The sequence below is a fragment of the Henckelia pumila genome, chromosome 4 (assembly GCF_033568475.1).
Source record: "Henckelia pumila isolate YLH828 chromosome 4, ASM3356847v2, whole genome shotgun sequence".
NCBI lineage: Eukaryota > Viridiplantae > Streptophyta > Magnoliopsida > Lamiales > Gesneriaceae > Henckelia > Henckelia pumila.
Window position 1 is genome coordinate 215257556 of NC_133123.1, and position 26656 is coordinate 215284211.

General features: G+C 36.5%; 1 protein-coding gene across 1 annotated transcript in view; it reads right to left on the reverse strand.

Moving 5' to 3' along the window:
• LOC140867825 (ATP-dependent DNA helicase SRS2-like protein At4g25120) overlaps window positions 1-26377 on the reverse strand; it is a 50111-nt gene extending 23734 nt beyond the window's left edge. The window contains exons 1-16 of the mRNA XM_073272881.1: window positions 26108-26377; window positions 25047-25833; window positions 24930-24971; window positions 24617-24780; window positions 23733-23928; window positions 23339-23395; window positions 23148-23253; window positions 22924-23057; window positions 22727-22801; window positions 22494-22619; window positions 22288-22419; window positions 22094-22177; window positions 10822-10935; window positions 7338-7438; window positions 3856-3922; window positions 3464-3514 (exon numbers count right to left, since the gene is read on the reverse strand). Of these exons, the coding sequence (XP_073128982.1) occupies window positions 3464-3514; window positions 3856-3922; window positions 7338-7438; window positions 10822-10935; window positions 22094-22177; window positions 22288-22419; window positions 22494-22619; window positions 22727-22801; window positions 22924-23057; window positions 23148-23253; window positions 23339-23395; window positions 23733-23928; window positions 24617-24780; window positions 24930-24971; window positions 25047-25833; window positions 26108-26235 (2364 nt within the window). The 5' untranslated portion in view covers window positions 26236-26377. The remainder of the gene's footprint in view (window positions 1-3463; window positions 3515-3855; window positions 3923-7337; window positions 7439-10821; window positions 10936-22093; window positions 22178-22287; window positions 22420-22493; window positions 22620-22726; window positions 22802-22923; window positions 23058-23147; window positions 23254-23338; window positions 23396-23732; window positions 23929-24616; window positions 24781-24929; window positions 24972-25046; window positions 25834-26107) is intronic.
• Window positions 26378-26656: the final 279 nt, after the last annotated feature.

The window sequence follows — 26656 nt, forward strand, 5'->3', positions numbered from 1 at the left end:
CAACTCCTCCAAAATCTGGTACTGATATTTCCTTCTTCGATGATTCATGTTGGGCAAAGGCTGCGTCATGGGACTCATGAGAGCCAGGTTGGTGGCCGGAATACTTGAATCTATCGGGCAGTAACTTATCGACAAGAGAAGTTACGTAGTCTAGCTTTTTGTGGACGGAATCCATTTCCTCCTGAAGCACCTAGATTGAGTTTTCGAGAATCTCAATCCTGTCGTCCGAACGAGTGGTGGCCATGGCAGGTCGGACCAATTATTAGGCTACTGGTAAGATAAAGGCCACCGAAATGCAGTAGAATAAAAATAACAAGAGCACAACAGAAGGATACATAAATATGGAGAGATATAGTTAGAAACGATAATATTTTCCCAGAGATAAAATCTCTGTGCATAAACCCTAGCCAAAGTGCTAGTATTTCCCTAGCCAAAGTGCTAGTTACAACCTTCAAGGAAAACAACTGAATGAATGAAAAAAAACTCCCTTCCTTGTGCCATTTATCTATTGCCCTGTATAAGACACTCTTGGGCTATTTAGATCTAGGCCCACCAATAATAGGTCCGTAACACATGTCCCCAAACTTTCTGTTAATTTATTATCCATCACAAAAATAACTCAAGATTTGGATTGTCATTTGACATTTTTCAATTATCATTGTATTTTCCAAGACCAAACTATGGGGAGGATGATAGGATAAGCTAGAGCAATTGAAGGGCTGTATCTCCTAAAGGACAAGGATGGTTGTAGTGATCCCTTGTCCCTTTCATTAATTTCAGTCAATTCAAATAAAGATGAGATTTGGAATCATCATCGTCGTTTAGGACATCCTTCATTCACAACCCTAAAGCGAATGTTTCCCTCTTTTTTTCGAAATAATAATGTTGAATTTTTTCATTGTGAAGTGTGTGAATTTGCAAAGCACCATCGAGTGCCATTTCCTTTGAGGAACACGAGATCTTTATCACCTTTTGGTTTAATTCACTCTGACATATGGGGACCGTCAAGAATTTCCAACATTTCAGGGGTTAAACGATATGTAACATTTATTGATGATTGCACTCGAATGACTTGGGTTTTTTCAGTTTTCTTTAACATGATTTGAACACAATTTGGAGTGAACATTAGAGGTATTAGGACAGACAATGCTAGGGACTATTTCCATCAAACACTGTCAACATATTTTGAAAAAGAAGGCATTGTTCACCAATCTTCATGTGTTGACACTCCTTCAATGAAATTCTTATACTCAAATCATAAGTAAATAAACAAGATAAATGACAGTAAATGACACAAAAGATAGTTCGAAGGCTGAATCTTTCTACGTTTCCCCTTCTTCTACACACAAAAGAATTCACAAGAAGGCTTTTGGTTTTACAACTCTTAGTAACACCCCCTACAATAATAAGACTTATCCAAAGCCTAACTCGGAACTCCTTGTACACCACAAGATAAGATTTACAGTTCTTATCAAACTATCACAAACACAATACTATTGTCTGAAACATTAGATCCAAACTATCAAACTCTTCTTCACAGGCTTTCTGTATGAAGTGGTCGAGGAACTTGAAAACCCTTGGTTGATCCTTGAAGATTTGACAACTTTCTTGATAAATGAGGGCTCATTTGAGCAAAGTAGTTAAGATGTTCGTGAGTGCTCAGTTGAGATTGCTAGCACAATAAATTTGAGAGATTCAAGTTGCAAATATAGAGCTTCGGTGGTTCTTCTCTCTTCAATCAATCTCTATTTATAGTATCATTTGCATGGAAAGACTCAACGTTCATCTAAAGATCATTAATGCAAAGGTACTGTTGACGTTGTCCTTTCCTTGAAACGAAGTACGCTTTAATAAATGCGAGATTTGACTCTTTCCAAATCAAGAAGGCAACATTCGCAGATAGTCTCTGAACATAAGCTCATCAGTGTGACTGGAGTAGTGTGGGAAGCAGCCTACGAGGATGATAGGGGATCTTTATTTCACAACAAAAATATGTTCTAGATCTCCTAAACGAGACTGGGATGATAGGCTGCAAGCCATGTGACACTCCAGTTGAACTAGGGCAGACACTTCACATGAATGAAGAAGTAGATAAAGGCCAATATCAGAGATTGGTAGGCAAGCTTATCTATTTGTCACATAAACGACCATATATGGCATTTGCAGTGAGTGTGATCAGTCAATTTATGCACAATCCAAAGACATCTCACCTTCAATCAGTCTACAAAGTACTCGAGTACTCAAAAAGAAATCTAGGTAGGGGAATTCTTTATAGAAAAAATGGAACCCTAAAATTGGAAGGCTACACAGATGCAGATTGGGCAGGAGCAGTGGCTGACACAAGGTCAACTTCAGGGTTGTACCTTATTGGATGGAAAGTTGGTAACATGGAGAAGTAAAAAAACAAAATGTGGTGTCAAGATCAAGTGCAGAATCTGAGTTCAGTTCAATGTGATTAGGAATTTGCGAGTTGTTGTGGCTTAAGATCATCCTAGAAGATTTAAAGGTGACATGGGAAGAACCTATAAGATTGTACTGTGACAACAAGTCTGCCATTAGCATCGCACACAATCCAGTGCAACATGACCGAACAAAACACATCGAGGTGGATAGACATTTCATAAAGGAGAAACTTGCAGTGGACAAATTTGTATTCCTTATGCTCCAACAGGTGGCCAACTTGCAGATATCTTCACTAAGGGACTCTCTAATCATACATTGAAGAATATTTTTTAGACAAGCTCGGAATGATGGATCTTTACCAACCAGCTTGAAGCTTGAGGGGGAGTGTTGAGAAATTCAAATTATTGAATTAGATTCTTCCAGAATTTCTCTTAATAATGTATTTATGTTTAGAAATATAATATGTAATTAGCCATTTGTAATCTTTCCTAGAATTTATTTATTTTCTTCCTAGAATAGATTTTATTATATTCCTAAAATAGATTATTAGAGTTGTATATATGTGTGTACCTGTGTATCAAGAGATACAGCGTGAGAAATAAAAAAAAAAGTATTCCGCTTTACAACAAGAATACGAGAAATCCATGAAACAATAACTAGTGCAAACTTGCTTCAGCTAAGGACTGAATTCAACTGAGTTACGACAGATGCAATGCAAGCATGCAACATAAATTTTAACATCAAGTGAAGAAAACATAGTTCATTCTCTATGAATATGAAATTCTGGAAAACCTTTCAAACACTTTAGATAAAATAACAAAGGGTATTGGTCATTTATACCTCAAAAATCACAATATTATTAACTAATGGTATAGATTGTAATTTAATGATTGAAAGGACAGTAAAGTTGATATTCAACAATATCTGATGAACAACGCTGGTCAACAAAAATCAGTCAAAACTGTATATATGTATTATACTTTTAAAAAATCTTATTGTAAACCAACAAGCACACTAAAGGAAAGCCAATTGTTATTTCTCTAAACAAAGATAAAAGAACCTGAGGCACCATGTTTGCCACGGAAGTAATAACAGCGGAAATTGATTGTTCCTGAAAGCATGAAATTGGTAAATGAAGATGTTCTTTAAAATTTTTCACTAAAAGGAAGAAAAATAATTAAGATACCATCCGAAGGTTAAAAATAGAGAAAGATAATGTGTGTCATAAAAACATCAGATATAGCTTAGGCAAAGTTGCCAACAAAAGGTGAAGCACCATAATTTTCTTGTTAAAGAAAGAAATAAACTTCACCTATTAATATTTATTGCAATGAAAGAAAAGAATATCTAAACAAATTAAGGGGCACAAGGTTGTGCTCAAAACCCAATATCTCTTGAAAGGCATAGACAATGTAATACACAAAACGAAATGAATTTGCCAAGTCAACTTACTCTGTGAACAAGTTTCGATATCATGTCTAGAGTGAGCAACACCTTACGTCCTTGTGTGAGTTGGCCCCTACAATCAAGTTATTTCGTGAAACTTGAGAACATGGAATACATAAAAAAAAAAAAACTAAATGGTAGATACCGGTAGAAAAAAGAGTTATTCATAAAGAAAAGGCAGTTATCTTGTCATGGAGAAGTTTCCTAGGTTGTGGTTTCAAAAGTTTAACAATTATTCATTTTTCCAACGACCACTTTAATAGGCCAATTATATTTTCTCTATTCGTTATGAATTCAAATATTATATTTTTGTCTAGTTTTGATTTTATGGAGTAGTCGTCTTTTGACTGCGGCCAGGATAAGGTCAAACTATTGATTTTTGCTAATGTATTGGATTGATTGATGTTTTGATTTATTTTATGTTTATTAACTAATATTCACATAGATCTAATTAATTGCATGTTTGTTCAATTTTGACTCGAAAGAAAATAGATCTTAAATAGCCTCAAAAATATTGATCAACACATGGTTCAACCGACTAGAAATAGTATTCGGTTTCAGTGTGTAAGTTTAGGAGAAAGTTGAAATTTTTATAGTTGCGAATGTGTTTTTGTTTAATTAAATTCAATTAGAAATAATTGAACTGTTAAATAAAAGTAGGATTATTAATTCAAGAAATAGATGAATAATTATGATAGGGACTTTTATCGTGAATGTAGATAATTCTTCCTTGATTAAACCCAATAAGTGGCAATAATTGATGTTTGGTACCGCCGTACCGGTGTGTGTTCCCGGTCATTTTCCTGAAATTTAAATTTGTCTTGAGTTTATTCTACTGTTTAATTCAATTAAGATTTCTGCTTTAGAATAGTTTAATTTATTTGAATTAGTTTAAGTAATTCATAAAAAAATCACTTCTTTTATTTAGTCTAGATTACATTAAATAACTTACATCCTAGTAAGTAGTAATTAGATAATAGTCTCTGCGGATTGACTCGAACTCAATCCAAATATATTATTACTTGACCTAGTGCACTTGTTTGAATTCTCAATCGAAATCGTCGGTTAGTTCCCTTTTTACTTGTTGGATCCATAGGAGTGTCTGTTTGGTTTGCACCCAAGCATCCCTGTTTCATCTAGAAGATCCAAAATATATTTTCGTCGGGATCCACATATATAACGAGGATAGCAATTTCACATGTGGTGAGTGTAAAACAAAGAGGGTGTGTTCGGTCTGACATTGCTTGTACCCATACTGCTTGATCACTCTTGTGAATCTGTCAAACCAAGCCCTTGGGGACTGTTTAAGTGCATATAATGACCGTTTCTAGTTGCAAACCTTGTTGGTTGTGGCTGGAGACTCAAATCCACGGGAATGTTCATGTAAACTTCCGCAAAGTGTCTATTGAGGAATGCGCTTTTGACATCTAATTGATGTAGTGACCAATCTAAATTTGATTATGCAAAAACGTCTGCGTTCTTGACCATCTAATGCAGACAATACCATTCTCCCCTTTTTGGAAAATAGAAGTTTGATCTTGACGAACAGACACTAAAAAACTAGAGTTATGATCTTTCCATTTGAAAGAATTGATTGCCTCAAGTAGATAGAGTGCCGAGCATTCTTTAGCATTGTCAATCATCTTCCCCGAATCCAATATCTGAAATTCACAAGATTTTGGAGATAATTTAGCAATGCAATTGTGATTTTGTGTGTCTACTAAAAGATAGTAAATTGTAATTCAATTCAGACACAAAAAGGACATAATTAAGTGTCAAATCCTTTGAGATAGTCACTGAACAAGTTCCAATAGCTTTGGAGGATGATCCATCTGCAACACTGACTGTTATATTCTCATCACAAGGGCTGAAATTCGTGAGAACATCTCTATCTCCAGTCACGTGATCTGAAGCACCCGAGTCTAGAATCCAAGAATTCAGCTTATTGCCTCCGTTAATTTGCTGGCTTCCCGTGAATTTTCCAGCAATTTTCAATTGTGTGGTTTGGCTTCTTGCATCGTTCACAATATTGACGCTCCTTTTTTCCAGTTATCTTGGCTGTAATTTTTAGGAGCACGAGCAGGTAGGGCAGAATTTTCAATCTTAGAATTAATGGAAGGAATCTGAAGCATCACTTTCTTTCTACTTTCTTCTCTTCGGACCTGTGAGAAGGCTTCTCGCAGGCTTATTGGTTGTTTCATTCCTTGAATCCTACCATAACCGTCCTCAAGATTGTTGTTGAGCCCAAATAGAAATTTGTAGACTCTTTTCTTCTCAACAATCAGTCGATGTGTTTTTCATCATCAGGGCAATTCCACGAGTGATCTTCGTGCATATCAACCTGCTGCCAATAACGAGTGAGAGTATTAAAATATTGGGTCACCGTCAAATCACCTTGCCGTATCATCAATCATGAAGGATATCTATATTTCAAATAATTCTGAGTTATTTTGTTTATTTGTTAGGCTTCATTCACTGCATCCCAGATTTCTTTCGCTGTTTCGTAGAGAAGAAAGTTTCCTCCTATTTCGTTGATTATGGAATTGATTAACCATGACATAACCATGCTGTTTTCTGATTTCCAGATAATGAACTTTGGGTTTTCTGCCTTTGGACGAGCAACTGCCCTAGATAAGTAGTCGTCTTTACCTTTGTCACATACAAACATCATTACTGATTGAGACCAATGGAGAAAGTTATTTCCATTTAGTCTGTGGCCAGTAATGAGAATTTGACCACTATCTTGAGTTCCACTAAAGTTCGAGACAATGGAATCTTTGGGAGAGGTGACCTCGTAGTTTGATGAACTCGCCATTGCGTATTTCACCATAGGAATAATCGGCGCGCAGATTGTATTTTAACGTCTCTGGTACTATAATGAAGTGAATGAAATTCTTTATTCTTCTTAATTCAAAGGAGTCTGAACAACTTTAATTTAAAGACAAGTATTTTAACAAAGTAAGGAAAGAGAACCTATCAATCCTCCTAAAAACAGAAATAACCTAATATATGCATATAAGCATATTGGCTGCCCATATCCTCAAGATTTGATAGGAGACCGATTTGTTAATGTAATATTCTCAATATCCTATAATACAGTTTCCATAATACAAAAAGTCAATGGCATATCTAGTAATATAAATTATTCGAATCCATAGAATTGTTAATTCATTTTAAAGGGAATATTGCCAAGAAATAGTTTAAATTAAGGATGAAGTGTATCATTCACTCATATCAACATGAGCATAAAATAATTTTTCACATGCATCACAGTTCCATGAGATTCAACCATATTGAAAAATGAAACTAATCAACAAAAGTGTAATAGCTGTCAAAGCTAGTCCAAACATGGATGACAAGAAACCATAATAATCTCAAAAAAAAAGAAAAACACCAAATGTTTTCACGTAAAACAAAGCTTCGACGTTGTATGATTGGCTTGGTTTGCTATTACATCTCTAATAACGATAAAGACTTGCAGAACAAACCTCTTAAAGGTTCCAGATATCTTTGCATTAAATATGTCACGTGATGCTGAAATAAAGCTGCATTTCCTCACCGTTGAAACCTTGTCAATGTGCTCAATCACCTGAAAAATTGATCAGCAGAAACCTTATAAAGCGGTGTATAACTCATATATATATGTGTGTGTGTGTGTGTGTGTGTGTGTGTGTAAATGAAAGTGGTATAGTTATTAGATTAATATATGTATATATATAAATCTATCCTTAATTATTAATTTAATTTAATTTTACTTTAATTAATTTTTAAATTTTTTTCTATATAAATATACCACTTTCATTTGTGAATTTATTGTACACTCAAGCTTGAAGGGGAGTGTTGATAAGTCTGTTTTGATAATCATCTTTAGTTTTAGTTTATACTTTTACGTCTAAAATAAAGATTTAGTTGTTATCTTATCTTTTAGATGTAGAAATCTTCTATATATCTTGGAGACTTCAGATTGTAACGTAGTGAGATTAAATAAGTATTGAATAAAGAAAATTACGCTTGACAATGCACATCATATTCTTCCTGATTGTTAGCTTTTAAAAATATTACAATTGTCTTCATGTTTTATGGGCTGTCAAATTTTCATTGCGGGCAATGAATTACTTATAGATCTTCTAGCTAATTTTAAAGGACGTGATTTATGTTTAAACTTTATGACTTCAAAATAAATGGAAAATTTAGAAATTATGGTGGTTGTAAAAACAATTTTTAAAATTGATATATTTATTTGTTGTTTTATCACTTTGAATACCTATAGTCTAAGTGTCTAAACATATTATTTTTACCAATTATATGTTTTGTGATATTAAAATAGGTGTCACAATGATAGTAACGATTCAGTTCTGACTAGGGATCACATTAATAGATGCTTTTATTTTTAGACAGAATGCTACAACACTATATACTTGTATGTATATCAAACCTAAAACGACTCAATTAGATTTGTATTCATCATGACATCAAGCAGAAATAAAATATGAGCTTTATCGAGGCATCATGGAATGAATAAATGGTTGAAAAACAAGAGATAGTAAGAGTAAGTGGAGAATTGTTCTCCACATATCATCCTTGGGTGTTCCACACGAGCAACGCACGTACATATCTTCTATTGTGTGTGTGTGTGTATAAAGAACACAAAACTGTTATTAAATTTTTCCAATACATCCAAAAATATTTTTAATCTCGATTGTTATGATAATTGAGAATTGGATCTAAATATCGAGCTTGGGAAGGAAAAAAATTACATTTTGGAAAAATAAAATTGAAGCTTTATGGAGCTGAGGACACGTGGACTGACGCATGTCCACAATTTTTGCTTGGATAGTCCGCTTCATGGCACCACAAAACCGACCACAGCTTTGAAAACCAAACGTCCATGTACTAATCACATTTTTTACCATGGGGGGCTAGCTGTACAAGCAATTCGATCTCTTAAAGGGGGATGGGGTTTCCATCTACTTCTATAGAGGTAGAGGGCTGCCCAAAAGCAAGATTCTAGGCAGGCCATGGTCTGGCAATTTAGTATTCTTCTGCATACATATAAATAGATTCCTTGTCCAAGTTTTAGGGTTCATCATTGTGATGAGCCAATGAATGAAAAGAGAATGTTCGCTGTATTCAACAGCCCCCCATCTTTTAACCAATAATTGTGTTTCCTGATGGATTCTAACCCAAGAATCTTTTATTTTCATGTTCAAAGAACTTGTCCTTCTCTCACATTGGAAGAATTTGTGAAGTGTTGAGATTCTCAAAGTCACACAACTGGTAAACGCCTTGAACCTTCTAATCTCTTGTATAGATGAAAAGTTTGCTAAATGGTTTAAGTGAAATATGTGGGATTGTTGAATACCCCACTTTTGGGGATCTATTTACTGATATTGGGAGATATAATAATATTTCATGCTAGTTAAGGAACTTTAGACTAGTAGATGTGAATATTAAATAATCTTTCATGAGATTGTGGTCTTATCTTTTGGGATTCTTCTCAAAATGGCATGCTTTGAGTTGCTTCATTTCATCAGCAAGTTCATGATACTATTTTTTGCAAGTTCATTATACTAAAATAGCATACAGGCATGTGCTACATGTTCCTATGAAGGTGAATGTTTGAGGCTTAGAGCACTACATTGTAACATATTGAACTTCTTTATTTACTCTTATTGTTTCCATTTCATGTGGGTGACCTTGGAGTGGATGTTGATAACAGTGTTGTAAATGGCGGTAGGCGGTGGCGGGGCGGTCACGTGCCTAAGTGGTTGAATTTTTGTTACTAGTTCTTTATATGTAATTATTTATAATCATATAATATAGGTATAAATCAAATAATGTTCATGCATAAATAAACTTAATACACTGCAAATAAATATATATGATTAAAACTATAAAAAAATAAAAATTAGAACAAGATTTTATTATAAATTTAGTATACAAAAGCTAACCTAGTGGGCTCGAGGTGGCGACGGCTGGCGGCAATGATGCGGGCAGTGTAAGGAGGGAGAGAGGCACTTGCGGGTTGGCTCCTTTTATGTTTTGACTTTTGATATTTGAATAGAAAGTGTAGATATAATAATTGTGGTTTTTTAAAATTGGTTGAGTAGTCTTCGAAAGAAAAAAAAATGACTGACTATGACCGCCGCCCAACTGCCTCGATCGTCGCGTTGCCCGCCTCATCCGCCTTCAGACCACCTTAACTGCCTCGTCCAAATACCGACCGCCTAGGCGGCCGCCATTTAGAACACTGGTTGACAAGGAGACACACTGAGGCTGCAGTTTCAATGGATACTGTAAAATGCATGAATGATATCTCAAGAAGAGGATGATAAGCACATCATGCATTAGTAAAACTCACAGTCGCGTATGTCGACAGAGGTGTGGTTACATAAGGACCCACACCTTATTCATCTCACAATGTACGTCCACGACCATGTTCATATGTATCTCAGAACCTTTTGTATGCATAATGGATTCTCATTTAGCTATTGTGTTAAGCGTCGATCGCTTGCATCCCATTCTTGAGGCATGTCTATTCAACAAATAATGGATATCTTAGCGATTGCTCATGACTTGTGGGGAGGCAAATGGATATGTTTAATGTCTAGAGCCATGGACACTTGTTTCATCAATCTGGTGCCTTTGTTGTATATGGTTCAAATTTTTATCATTTGTGTTGTACATTTTCTCATACACGAAGCCTATATAACTTCATTCATATTGCCTAATTAATGGGATACCTGGAGGGTGTTCAAGGGCATACTTTTTTACGTTGGCTACTTGTTATATTCTTCCTCGTTGAATTTACATGCTGGCTCGGTTAGTTCAATCTCTAAATTGCAGTTATAATTATGCTGCCGATGAAGACCCAAGACCTCACATCATAAAAGCTTGAAACCGAGAAGTTGTATCCCAGTAAAATTAACTAGAAGTTTAGAGTGCATCAGAGGAATAAAAGCAAAAAAATACCTTCTTTTTTTCTTCTTTCTCAAATGGCAGGAAAGCCTTGAATACTTGACGAAATGGGCCATCATCACAACCAGGCAATGTGGTACTTAGCATGGCAATAATGGCTCGAACAACCTGTTGAAAGACAAAACTTGCTCAATCACAAAGATGTGTGGCTATAGCCTATAAGAAAAGAATGCCAAAAAGACAAGTCCATATGCATAAGGGAAGAGAATGGAGATGATTACTATGCAATGCACTTCAGCCAGAACAAATAAGGAAGAGTGTCTCAGAAGAATCCAACTTCCTACATATAAATATCTAAAAGTTGAAATTTTTTATTCCGGATATATCTGATGAGATCACAGTCAGTCTATTTATTCAAAGCCCTAATGCTTTCTGCGCACAGGTTGAGATAGTTACACTAGCCATTCATTTATATATGGGCAGTCTACATCTATTTAGTTCAAACAAGATTCAGGACGTCAATTAAAACGCCAACAGTGAACCCAATCTAGATTGACTTCGTCAACGAATAGACGTTGGAGTTTTCTTTTCCTTCTTATCAAGATTTTCTGGAGGCCAAAAAAAAAATTTGGCAACATAAATCACCATTTCTGTCGAGATTGAACTCCCGATACTTGATACAAAGAAGAGCTCCTTCCCAACATACAACCCTAAATGCATGCTTATGCACTGTAAGTAACAAAGTATGTATTATAAAAATGCATACGGAATATATTCTAAGAAAGCAGTTGCACATTACACATTGAAAGTCAATACAATGTTTTCATAACCGGACCGGTTATCGAACCGGACAACCGTTTATATAATATAATATAATGAATTATATATTTTAAATTTTAAAAGCACAAAAGGTGTATATAAATAGACAAAATAATATATTTACCATGACTTGAAAACTAAATAAATATATAAATATATTCAAAATATAAATTATAGTTATACATTTTTAAATAATAAAATAATTAATTTAAAAAAATCTAGTATCACTAATGTTAAGATATGGATTTGTTGGAAAGAATATCAAGACAGATTTTATGGGATTAGATTGATTGTAATCCCTGGGATTTTATTGTAGCTGTAATTTTATCCTTGATTAGGACAGTTTCCTTATATTTAAGGGTGATATAGTATATAAACTGAGGCATGTTCATTGATCAATAAGTGAAATATAATTTTCTCTATTACTTCACATGGTACCATAGCCATCGGACTGATCTTGGGGATCCTCCGATTTTAAAAAAAAAATTCTGCCCCTTCACTCATGGCGGACACTACTGAAAAAAATTCCAAAACCGATGTGCATTCCATTGAGCATTCAGCCATTGTTTCGATGGGTGATTTGCAGAATATTCACTGCATATCAACTGAATGGAAAAATTTATTTGAAATGGTCGCAACTTGTTCGAAAAACTTTGAAGGGACGAGGAAAGTTGAGCCACGTACTTGGCACAGGGCCTGATTCGAAAGACCCGACATTTGCCGCATGAGATTAAAAAGATTCCCTAGTGATGTCGTGGTTGCGGAATTCAATGATTCCAGCAATAAGTGATACATGTATGTTCCTCGGTACAGCCAAGGAAATCTGGGATACCATCAAGCAAACATATTCAAAGGTTCATGATGCAGCCCAAATTTATGAGATCCGCACCAAAATCTCGGCCACTAAGCAAGGAATCTAATCTATTCAAGGCTTATGGCAAGAGTTGGATCACTATCAATGTCTCGAGATGAAATACTGTTCTCAAGAGATTTGTTGAAAAAGAACGCATTTATGATTTCCTTGCAGGACTTAATATTGAATTTGATGTTGTGAGGATACAGATTTTGGGGAAGGAAGATCTACCATCCTTACATGAAGCCATCTCCATAATTCGTACTGAAGAAGGATGGAGAAGTGTTATGCTTGAAGATCGTGCCTCAAATGGATCAGCACTAGGGACAAAATCAGTCAATCAACAGCCCTTTGAAAGAGACAATAGACCTGCTGCATTGTCGAAGCCTTCCTTCAAGCAATCAAAGGATTCTCTTTGGTGTACTTACTGCAGGCGGCCAAGCCATACCAAGACGTGCCGTAAAATGAATTGGAAACCTCCAAATCTAAACAAGCATTTTTTTGGCAAGGATGAGAAAGACAAAGGACAAGCCCATATGGTCAATGGTCATTCAAGCAGTGAAGAAACTACACCACACCATGTTCAGCAAGGAAGACATTGAGAGGTTTAAAAATTTTTGGGAACTCTCGAAGAACCATCTGGAGCAGGTACATGTTCATTGGCTTACTCAGGTATATCATCCACCTCTTTTCATCCTGATGCTTCAAATCTCAGCACATGGGTAATGGATTCCGGGGCCACCGACCACATGACTTTTCCCTCTAACAAATTCATCACTTATACCCCCTGCCCTAGCCAAAAGAAAATCACAGTAGCAAATGGATCCCCCATCACAGTTGCTGGCCAAGGAGATATTTACATAAAGGATAATCTCACCCTTAGAAATGTTCATCATGTTCCCAGCCTTCTTGCCAACTTAGTTTCTGTTAAAATACTCACCAAAGATTCTAATTGTTATGATTTTCTACCCATCTCAATGTATATTTCAGGAACTGGGCACGAAGGGGAAGATTGAGCATGCTAGTGAAAGAGAAGTTCTTTACCATCTGGAAGAAGGTTGTAGACATGCTGCTAGAGTTGCGAGTTCCTCTCCTTTATCATTTTTTTCCACCATTCCCCATAAAGATAATTTGGCTTTATCACCGTCGTTTAGGTCATCCATCAATTCATGTTCTGAAATTTTTGTTTCCATCGTTAGTTAATGAGTCTTTGCTGAAGAATTTTCATTGCACCGAATGTGAGCTTGCTAAACACAAGCGTTCATCTTTTCCAATAAGTAATACAAAGACTTTTCTCCCATTTTCTTTTTCAATAAGTAATACAAAGACTTTTCTCCCATTTTCTCTTATTCATAGAGACATTTGAGGACCCTCAAATGTACCTAATGTTTCTGGGGCACGATGGTTTGTGTCTTTTATTGATGATTGTACCCAACCTGAATATATTTCATGAAAAATAAGTCTGATGTCAGCACCATTTTTCAGAATTTCTATCACATGGTCAAAACTCAATTCGACGTTGGAATCAAAAAATTTCAATCGGCTAATGCTAGGGATTATTTTAATCAAACCCTTTCTCCTTTCTTTCATCCAAGGGATTATTCATGAATCTTCCAGTGTTCATGCTCCCCAACAAAATGGGGTGGCTGAAAGAAAAATGGCCATCTTCTTGCTGTCATGAGAGCATCCTTGTTTCACAACAATGTCCTTGAGCAATTCTAGGGAGAAGCTGTCCTCACATCAGCTTATCTCATAAACCGTCTTCCAACAAAAGTCCTTGATTTCAAAAGCCCTTTAGAAACTCTCGCTAAATTCTTCCTCAACTTGACTGCCTCAAACAGTTTTACTCCAAGGATATTTGACAGAGTTGCTTTTGTTCACATTCATCCACACAATAGAGGCAACCCGAGCCCTTAGGTGTGTCTTCGTTGACTATTCCTCTACTCAAAAAGGTTACAAATGTTTCCATCCTCCCACAAGAAAATATTTTGTCTCAGCTGATGTCACGTTCGACGAATCAATATCCTACTTTTCCAGTAGCTATCTTCACAGGGAGAATTTGGGTGAAGATAGAGAACATTATATGTCTTTCCTTGAATTTCCTAGTCTGTCTAACCCTATTGTCAAAAAATCTACTCCTAACCAAGAAAGATTGTGTGCATAATTATAATTATTTAGTCAATGTATATCCCAGATTGTGTGGGATTTAAATTAGAGTAAATATTCTCTAGGATTTAATATTCCTAATTTAGATCTTAATTCTTAACTATTGTGTATATAAATCATTGTAATCATCATTATCATGATATAAGAGTTATATTTTTCTCTTTAACTTTTCTATATCAGAGAGCTTTAGGTTAAAAATCCAAATTTTTTCTTTAAGCTTCACATCGTCATCATTATATTGTCGATCTCTCCATTCCCCTCAATCATGTAACCAGTAGGCACACAAATATGTCGGAAGTATCTGATAATAACAGCACTAAGGTCACTAAAGAGATCCCATCGAATGAAGGCAGCAATTTGAGGTCAACCGGGGAGCTGCAAAACATTCACTCAGCATATAGGCTGAATGGGAAGAACTACATGAAGTGGTCTCAACTGGTTCGAACATTCTTAAAGGGAAAAGGCAAACTGAGTCATCTACTTGGTACGGGCCCAAAAGAGGAAGATCCTCAATTTCAAGCATGGGATGAACAAGACTCAATGGTGATGTCCTGGTTATGGAACTCTATGTTGCCTGAAATCAGTGACACATGCATGTTCCTCACCAATGCAGCAGAAATATGGGAGACACTGAAGCAAACATATTCTAAAGTTCGAGATGCTGCGCAAATCTATGAAATCAAGACAAAGATTTCATCAACCAAACAAGGAAGTTGGTCAATCACAGAATATTCCAATTTTCTATAAAGTTTGTGGCAAGAGATGGATCACTACCAGTGTTATAAATGGTGGGAGGCGGTGGCGGGGCGGTCCGTGACCGCCTACCGCCTCGGCCGTCTAGGCGGTTGAATTTTTTTAAAGCATTTTTTATGGGTAATCATATATTGTCATGCAATATAATAAAAAATAAACATAATTTTTTATGTAAGATGTGTAATGAAATAATCTTTATGCATAAAAAAAGCTTCATAAATATAATACCATCTATACAAGTTGCAAAAATGAAAAACAAAAAGAAAGTGGCTAGTGTTTTTGAAATAAGTCAATAACTAGGGTTTTAAAATGGGTAGATTTTGATTAGGTTTTTAAAATTTATTGACTTTTGACTAGAATTTTAAAATTAGTTAACTCTTGACCTTTGACTGAATTTAAAAATGTGTTGACCGCCTTGGCCGCCTCACCCGCCCGAGCGCCCGCCGCCCGTCTCGCCCGCCGGACAGCTTGGGCCGCCTGAAAAGGCCGCCTCATGCCAAGGCGTGGCGGTCGAGGGCTGCCTACCGCCCAGGCGGCCGCCTCGACCGCCATTTAGAACATTGATCACTACCAATGCATACAAATGAAATGCGGTGATGATGCAGCACTTCTTAAAAGGTTGGTTGAAAAAGATCGAATTTATGACTTCTTGGCTGGATTAAATATTGAATTTGATGTTGTGAGAGTACAAATTCTTGGAAAAGAGGAACTGCCAACATTAAACGAAACAATTGCAATTGTTCGAGCTAAAGAAGGAAGAAGATGTGTTATGATAGAACACAATTCAGTGAATAATAGTTCAGCCCTTGCAACCACAAAAGGAAGGAACTTTAGGGCTGAGCAGCCGGCAGAGAAGGATAATAAACAGCCTAACTTTTCATCAAAATCAGGCAATAAAATTCCATGTGGTGCTCTCACTGTCAGAAAGATAATCACACGGAGGACAAATGCTGGAAAATTCATGGCAGGCCACAAAGTTCAAATAAAAATTGGACAGTAAAAAGCTGGATATCCAAAGAGACAAAGAAAGGCATATGCTGTAGCTAGTGATCAACAGGCTGGTGAAGATAACTCTCAAGGATCACCCATTGAATTCAACAGAGAAGAAATTGAGAAACTAAAGAGTTTCCTGGGATCATTGGAAAAACCCACCACAATAGGTACTTGCACTTTAGCGTTCTCAGGTATATCTTCTTATTCTCATGCCTTTAATGTCTTGGATACAATCACCACTAGCTCTTGGGTTATTGATTCAGGAGCTACGGATCACATGACCCACTATCCACGAAATTTTGTCACATATAGGCCTTGCCCAAGCCAAAAAAAGATAACAATGGCGATGGTTCTGCATTAACAGTAGCAGGACAAGGAGACATTGTTATAAACAAAACTCTCACTCTTAAAAATGTCCTTCATGTCCCTAAACTATTTACAAACCTGCTGTCAATCCAGAAACTCACAAAAGACTCTAATTGCAATGCTGTTTTCGATGGTTCTCATTGTGTTTTTCATGAACAGGGCACGAGGAGGATGATTGGACATGCTAAAGAAAAGAATGGTCTCTATTATCTTGAAGAATCGAGTGGTCGGGATAGAGTTATGAACCCCTTCCCAGTCTCATTGCTTTCAGTCTTCTAAATCCAATAAAGACCAGATTTGGCTCCAACATCTTCGTCTTGGTCACCCATCGTTTAGAGTCCTTAAGATTATGTTTCATTTATTGTTCAAAGATTTGGATATTGATAATTTTAAGTGCGATGTTTGTGAACTAGCAAAACACAAACGAGTCTCATTCCCAGTAAGCAATAAAAGAACCACAGTTCCATTTAATCTCATTCACAATGACGTTTGGGGACCGTCCACTATTCCTAACATATCCGAGGCTCGATGGTTTATTTCTTTCATTGATGATTGTACCCGTGTCACTTGGATTTTCCTTATGAAACACAAATCGGAGGTCACCACCATTTTTCCCATCTTTTGTAGCATGATCAAGACACAATTTGATAGGAAAATCAAAAGATTGCGATCTGACAATGCTAGGGACTATTTTAATCAAGTTCTTTCACCATATTTCCAAGAAAATGGCATAATACATGAATCTTCTTGCGTTAATACACCCCAACAAAATGGGGTGGCTGAGCGCAAGAATGGCCACATTCTGGCAGTCACTAGAGCCTTCTTGTTTCAAAAAAATGTTCCTAAACAATTTTGGGGGAAGGCAGTGTTAACATCAGTTCATATCATCAATAGATTACCTACTAAAGTTCTTGATTTTCAAAGTCCCATGCATACCTTGCTGAAATTCTTTCCAGAGTTTAATGCTTCTTGCAATCTTGCTCCAAAAATATTTGGTTGTGTTGCTTTTGTCCATATTCACTCTCATAATAGAGGAAAGCTTGATCCTCGGACTCTTAAATGTGTGTTTCTTGGTTATTTCTCCACTTAAAAAGGGTACAAGTGTTACCATCCTCCCACAAGGAAAATCTATGTTTTTACCGATGTCACTTTTAACGAAGACGATTCCTATTTTTGTAGTCCTTATCTTCTGGGGGAGATCTCACTGACAGAAGATAAGGGAAATGACTTTTTCCCCCTCAATCATGATCCTCCTGCCACGCCCACAGCTCACACACCTACCCAGCTATACACTGAACCTTTAGTGCCTAAATCACCTCAGTATACTGCTCCTCCAGATCTCAGCACTCATCCAGAACCTCCTACAGGTAAAGTTCAAGACTCTACTCGACCACTGCAGGTTTATTCAAGAAGGCAGAGACCAATTATCAAACCGGTGCATGTCCAATCACCCAAATCAGTCCCTGTTCGTGACCCTAATGAGGTAATCCCTGAACCTTGTACTGATAATACTTCGAATGCCATGATCAAAATAATGATGATGTTCCAACTGCTATTAGAAAAGGAATCCGATCATGCACTAAACACCCCTTAAACCTATTCATGTCTTACAAGAATCTGTCTCCCAATTACCAAGCCTTTCTCACCAGCCTAAACTCAATCCAAATTCCCAAAACAGTATCCGAGGCATTGAATGATGAGAATTGGAAGAATGCCATGAAGGCTGAAATGGAAGCACTTGAAAAAAATAAAACTTGGGACTTGGTGAAGCTGCCAAAGGGAAAGCAAACAATTGGGTGTAGATGGATATTCACAGTCAAATATAATTCAGATGGTTCATTGGAAAGATACAAGGCAAGACTTGTCGCCAAAGGTTACACTCAAACGTATGGCATCGATTACCTTGAGACATTTGCTCCTGTTGCAAAGATGAACACTGTGAGAGTGTTGTTGTCTTTGGCTGTTATTCGGGGTTGGAAATTACAGCAATTTGATGTCAAAATGCTTTTTTACATGGAGAACTTGAGGAGGAAGTTTACATGGACGTTCCACCAGGGTTTGACTCAAATACAGGACAGGTATGCAAATTAAGAAAGTCTTTGTATGGATTGAAACAATCACCAAGAGCTTGGTTTGGGAGGTTTACCAAGGCAATGCTCAATGTAGGGTACAAACAGAGCCATGGTGATCATACCCTATTTGTTAAACACTCGAGTTCAGGGCGAGTGACTGCATTATTAGTCTATGTTGATGACATTATAGTCACAGGTGATGATTGGGAGGAAATGGAACTGTTTGATGAAAGAATTTGAAATAAAAGAGCTTGGAAGGCTGAAGTATTTTCTGGGAATTGAGGTAGCGTATTCTCAAGAAGGAATCTTCATATCGCAACAGAAATACACCACTGATTTGTTGATGGAAACTGGCAAGTTGGGTGCCAAACCAGCAGAGACACCCATAGAGTTCAACCACAAGCTTGGTGATAGTGTCGAGGACCCAACCGTGGACAAGAGATCTTATCAAAGACTGGTGGGACGACTCATATATCTATCTCACACAACACCTGATATCGCTTATGCGGTTAGTGTGGTTAGTCAATTCATGCACAACCCCAAAGAACCACATCTCAGAGTTGTACATCGGATCCTTCAATACTTGAAGGGCACGGCACACCGGGAAAGGGTATCTTATTCAAGAAAGGTGAGTTGACTCTTGAAGCATACACAGACGCAGACTATGCAGGCTCTATAATCGATAGGAGATCTACATCAGGTTACTGTACCTTTCTAGGAGGCAATATCGTGACTTGGAGAAGTAAAAAACAGAACGTTGTGGCAAGATCCAGCGCAGAAGCCGAGTTTATAACAATGGCTCTTGGTATATGTGAATTATTGTGGCTGAAATTTGTTTAAGAAGACTTGAAGGTTCAATGGAAAGGTCCAATGAAGCTTTATTGTGACAACAAATCAGCAATTAATATTGCTCATAATCCGGTACAACACGACCGTACAAAGCATGTTGAAGTGATTAATTGCTCATAATCCGGTACAACACGACCGTACAAAGCATGTTGAAGTGGACAGACACTTTATAAAAGAAAAGCTGGAAAGTGGATTGATTTGCATTCCCTTCATTTCTACAAAAGAGCAACTTGATATTTACCAAAGGATTGGTTGGGGCTGGTTTCCAGAGACTAGTAAGCAAGCTTGGAATGAACGACATTCACTCCCCAGCTTGAGGGGGAGTGTCAGAAAATCTACTCCTAATCAAGAAAGATTGTGTGCATAATTATAATTATTTAGTCAATGTATATCTCAGATTGTGTGGGATTTAGATTAGAGTAAATATTCTCTAGGATTTAATATTCCTAATTTAGATCTTAACTATTTTGTATATAAATCAATGTAAACAACATTATCAAGATATAAGAGTTATATTTTTCTCTTTAACTTTTCTACACCTATAACTTGCCATCAGCACCAACTGACAATCCAAACCCTAAAGAAATGATAAAGGAACAAGGAACTCTACATACTATACAACCACTACAAGTTTATTCCAGGAGGCCGAGACTTGACATTTTACCCAATGATGTTCGATCTCCTCCTATTTGAGCTACGGTTCAATCACTTGAAATGCACCACGAGATTGTTCAACCCGAGCCGACCATTAATCCTATTGAGGAAGCTACTGTAATATCACCAATCCCCAAGTAACCAAACCATACACCATCAGCACCAAATGATTGTGATTTACCAATAGCACTTAAGAAGGAGGTCAGAACTTGTACCAAACATCCATTGCATACTTTCCTATCTTACGGCCAGAATTTATCTCAAAGACATAGAGCCTTTCTTACCAATCTTTACTCCATTCCCATTCCCAGAAACTTAACTGAAGCACTAGGAAATGAGAAGTGGGAGAATGCCATGAAAGTGGAAATGGAGGCTTTGGAGCGAAATAAAACATGGGATTTGGTTGAGATGCCTAAAGGGAAGAAAATGGTTGGATGTAAACGGGTTTTCAAAGTTAAATACAAGTCAGATGGTTCAGTGGAAAGATACAAGGCATGATTGGTTGCGAAAGGATATACTCAAACTTATGGCATTGATTATGTGGAAACTTTTGCTCCCGTGGCAAAATGAATACAGTTCGAGTTTTGTTGCCATTGGCAGCCAACTTTGGATGGAACTTGCAGCAGTATGACGTAAAAAATACCTTCTTACATGGTGATCTTGAGGAGGAAATTTATATGGAGGTTCCCCCAGGTTTTAAATCTGAAAATGGGATGGCTTGCAAGTTGAACAAGGCCCTATACGAACTTAAGCAGTCCCCAAGGGCCTGATTTAAAGGTTTACAAATGCAATGATTGCATCGGGTTATAAGCAATGTCAAGGGGATGATACATTGTTTGTGCCACATTCAAAGATAGGGGGAGTGATTGCGTTATTAGTATGCGTGGATGATACTGTAGTAACAGGGAATGATGCCAAAGAAATGCAAAGATTGAAACAGTGCCTAGAAAAGTTGAATGTCTTTAATTCTTCATTCTTCTTCTATATTCATTCTTGAATTCTTCTTCTTAATCTTCGATTCTGAAAGATAAAGCAATCTCGAATCTGACGCATGACACGTATGTATTCAAATAGAAAAAAGTTGAATGTCTTTATTTGAGCTTTACACCAATTATGAATAGCGGGACCAAAACCCGTTGCCTTACCACTTGGCCACGCCCCATTTCAATTTATAATCTAAACTAAGAAACAATAAAATTGGTATTGGTTGTTTGTCAACTCCAGTTCAAATATCTATATATCTATAGAATAAACGGGTAGTGGGATGTTGATACATATAGATTATAGAATTCAACTAAATTTATTGATCATTACATAGAATTCAATTAAGATATTGTATGAAAGTATGATTTCTTCTATTCTCCTTTAAGTTGAGAATTGGAGGATTTTGTGACTGTCTCTTTTGTTCACCAGTCCTCAAGAATCTACTTCAGGAAAAAAATTCATATTTTAAGAAACCAGTTTGATGCAGGCAGGGAGGTTAGGTAGGGATTAAGGTTCTTAAAAGTGGGAAGTCAACACTAAATAGTGATCGAGAGAGAGATGCCACTCAATGCTACTTAAAGAATAATAAATGGTCATTCACTGCTTATCGCTAATAAGCCAGATTCTTGCTTTTGGGGGAATGACTACATTTTAATTAATACGTTTTACGACTCCATGATATCCGACTCTTCACTTGTTTCATAGATAGAAAGTGCAGTTCTAGGCAAATATGATAAATAATAGACGCAGACAAAATCTATTTGACATTTGAAGGAAACCGTAATAGTTGCAGAACTTGTAAACTCAAAGTTGCTACCTTTTTGCGATAGAAGGCCACTCCATGTGTGTTGAAGGGAATTTTTCTACTACGGAATGCAGTTTGGAATAATCTACCTGTTACCTATTTAACAATGAATGGCCCCATTAAGTGCACGGGTGGCATACAAAGTTTATCTTATGACCGAATGCACCTGCACTTAAGTTGAAAACATAGCAAAAAATCAACTTAACCTGCCTCCGGTAGAGAACAGCAATATTTCCATAGGAGAAATTAGCAGATGAAGGGCCTGATGTGATTTCCAATATTTTATCGATCACAAAAGCGCACTGTGCATCTTCATTGCCACACTCCTTGACAGTTATCTGGTCAAAAAAATTAAAAATCGAATTCGTCATAATACAGAGGGAGAAAGCACAGAGTTTTCAAGGGTGTTTACCTTTGACCCAGAAGCGTTATCTGTAAGAAAATCCTTTGAATTGCGCCTTTTTAAATTATTTTGTATGAGAATTGATGCGGCTTCAACGATGCAGCGAGTGGACCTATAATTTTTATTTAGTCTCACCTGAAGAAATGAGAAGAATAATTTGTTAACATAACTGCATTTTCTAAAACTAGTTGCATTTCGACATAGGCTGTGTACATTAAACAGGAAAATAACACAAGGCTAACCTCTTTGAACGTTGGAAAATCTTTTCTAAATGCATTAAATCCAGAAACATCAGCACCATTAAAACTAAAAATTGACTGCAGAATGATTGGTGAATTGATAAAAAAAATGAGTAAATTATTAGAAAACTCATACAAAGGTAAATCAAGAGGCAATATTACCAAGTTTCAAATTAAAAAGTATTGAGGATGAAAAGAACCTGATCTTCGTCACCAACAATGGTTATACGTTTATGAGATGCAAGGATCCGCAGCAAGCTATATTGCATGACACTAGTATCCTGGAATTCATCAATCACAATTGCTTTCCATGATGCTTGACACTCCCCAAGCACTGGAGACAAGATCAGAAAATAATTAAAAGGGTCATTACCATACAAAATTTACTGAGATCCCATATTTAATTAGCACGTATGGCATAAACCTTCTGGAAAATCTGTCAGTAGTTTCACAGAATAATTGATGAAGTCATGGTAGTCCAAAGCATTGCAAGATTTCAATATGTTATTGTAGTTCTGGAGAATTGTAGCCTGAAGCAGATTTTTAACTTTTAATGCTAAGGGATAAATCCAAATTAGCAAAAGGAAAAGGACAAAATACTACATAACAACTCACTCCAATCTCATCGCCCATCTTACGAAGATCTTCAGGCGACCTTCCAGAAGCTTTAGCCTGAAATGCAGTATTCCCTTTAATACAAGCAACACAACAATGAGATAAACAAAAAGAAAAACATGTGAAATGCTTAAATCTAGTCGAAAGGTTAACTATGTTAGTTCATATTTTTCAGCATCGTGTGTATCCATGATCTTACAGGCATTTTAGCAAAACCAAGACATAATTCTCTTAACATAATAAATCGAGTTTACTCCTCACAAACTAGTGAACATTAATCATTTTTCATTTTTGTTTATCAGTGTTGCTTTCAAGCCATTGATTGTTAAAACACATTATGAAGTTTAAAGCCATTTCCATAAATGTATACAGCACAAAGACGGACATTAATTACCTGAGTAACAAACTTTAGCCATTTCTTTGACTTATCTTTGAACTGTTTAAGAGAATTAACCTCGGATAATGCAGCAAAATTGCAAAGCTCATTATTCGCCACTCTTTTTCCATCCTCCAATAGACGAACAGCCTCAATGATGGCTCTTCTTTGTTGGCCGTGCCCATAAATTAGAAAGTCGGCTGTGCGGCCTAACCTATATAGTTAAAATGTTCATATCAACTTGAGAATGATTAAAAAAAAGGCCTTTTCATAAAATAATATTAAGAATAGGACTATGGTTGATAGAGAATCAAACTAAATGTTTCTTGCAATAGTATATAACAAGTTCAGTGCACAAAAGATTATTTTAGTGATACTGTCAGAATTAGCTTGAAGCGTGCATTGACCAAGAAACCTATGCCAGGACAACTCATGAACGATTAGAGGTACTGAAGAGAAGCAAGCAAACTGCATTATGAAGCTCAACAAGATGATATTGCTGTAAGGCGTTTACAAAACTAGCAATAATACTACTGGCACCATCACCTTACCCAAAAAACTTTCCCCTACACATTCCACGATAAGTCATTGGATAACAATTTTGGGACATTCCTGAAATTTTATCACACCACTACTGGTTACATTGATTATATATCATATAAAATTAGCTTCTTAAAAGTATAAGCATGTGATATTATATCCAACCATGTAGTTAGTCCACTTATGTTTGCATGCAATGATCACATCGACAGGAAATTACTAGAGCTGGATGGATTACAATCTGCTTTAACTGTTTATTCATTGAAAATTTAATACATTCTAGCCAAAATGAACTTCCAAACGTAAATTAATTCGGAATCAAAATTCAAAACTATAATCTATGAGTTTGGCGATATACATACTTCTCAGCATGCTGGCGACAGAGTTGCAAAGAAAATGAATGAAAAGTGCTGATATTAAGATCTTTTGCTGCTTCCTTTCCAGCAAATGCTCCAATCCTGTCTCGCAGTTCGGTGGCAGCAGCTGTGGTGAATGTCATAGCCAAAATATGGGACGTACCGATACCCTGGAATTTATTTCAGGATAGAGTGGAAAAGTAGAGAATATTGTGGAAAAAAATATGCACAAACATAAGAATACCAGGGAAGCCTAATGAGCTGGCGAGGAAAATAATAAGCATGACTAACAAGAGCATTTTCAATCACTAAATATTACCTCATTTAGAAGAATCAAAATTCGCCCAACCATCGTAGATGTCTGACATGGGAACCAAAAAGATTAAGAATCAAAAGGTATGCAAACATGTTATTGAAAGATTGGCAGAAAGCTGACCTTCCCGCTTCCTGGTCCAGCAACAATCACCAAAGGGATTGAAATGTCAAAACATGCTGCCTCTAGCTGCTTATCATTCAAAGATTGAATATACTTTTTATACTCTTCAGGCATGTTTTCAGTAACTTCGTCCTGTGATTTGACCACACCAGAATTCAGAATTTGTTTAGTATTTAATTTTTCGTCACTAACATCGAGATTTGTAATGGTGCTACTCTCTTCACAACTCTTAGACAAAATTTCACTATCCATTTGGTTAATTGAGCTATCAACTCTCACATCTTCTCCAATTAACTTTTGTTCACAGACAGCATCAATTTGTTCTAAAATTGACTCATCAAAACCATTAGTCAGGATATCATGCGTCATCAGCCAGCGATCCATATCAGGACAACCCAGAGGTTTTACAGAACTGTTATTTGAATTCCACTCACGACCACTGGCGAAGCCGTGTTGCTTTATGGGAGTGCCACACAAATTTATATCTGATCCATCTTCTGAAGAAAAACCTAATTTCTTCACCTCAAAGCCTCCATCAATCAATTCAATTCCATGGATTGCTTCATTTGGTGAACATGGCCCTGCTCTACATCTAACTTGCCTACTGGGAGTTGAGAGCATTTCACTCTTAACCCAGTTCTTAACAAGGTCACCTTTCTCACAATTTGATAAAATGCAACCTTCTGAGGAAACTGCGGTGGATAAGTTCAACGAAATATCCGAAAGAGGAGCCCTCTTTATCTCACCGAATATCACCTGTCTCTCTCTTACCTTCTCATCTTGATACCTAAACCGATTAAAATGCAAATACATCAGAACTTCCCATGCACAAAACATATTTCGCCAATAACGTCAATATTTAAAAGAAAATGTAATGGCTGTGCCTGAAAATCTTAAAAATAAGAAGAAAATGAACCACCAAAGCCCAAATGAACCTTATTCCCACCCAATCTTGAACAATACTGAACAAAAGGTAATTTTTCCGCCACCCCATAATAATAAAACCGCAAATTGACTGGATAAAAACAGCCTTTTGCGAACTAATAGGATCGGTAACTTACGCTAAACGCGCTCGTTTGCGGGAGAGGAGAGCTTTCGCAGCCCTGAAACTTTGGGAAATTCTAGACCGCTGCTCTGCTGACAATTCACCTTCAACTGGTGTAAGTACAGCATTTTCCTTGTTGTTCATATTTATCTCATCTAATCTGGGCGAGGCTGCGAGAATTCTTGGCTGATTGAGAACGAAATTCAACAAGTCCTAGATTACAGTGAAGTGGGATTGGAGGTGGAGGTGGTCCATGCCAAATAAATTTTCCCGCCTACAGCCAAAGAATTTTAATCAAACTGAACTTATATCCCCTTTCTCAGTTAATTGCTTTGGGAAATGTAGGCAAAAGGCATTGGAATCTAAATTATTTAATTTAAAAAAAAAATGGATTCATTAGTCAATTTACTTATATGTCCTTATGCTTAAACGTAAAAATATCATTAAATTGAAAAAAAAATTACTCAAAGTTAAATTGAGCCAATTAAAAAAGCGGAAAATTGGGGATAAATCACTACACCAAAACACAAGTTTAAATTCAGTACCTAGGTCAGAATATTTTAGT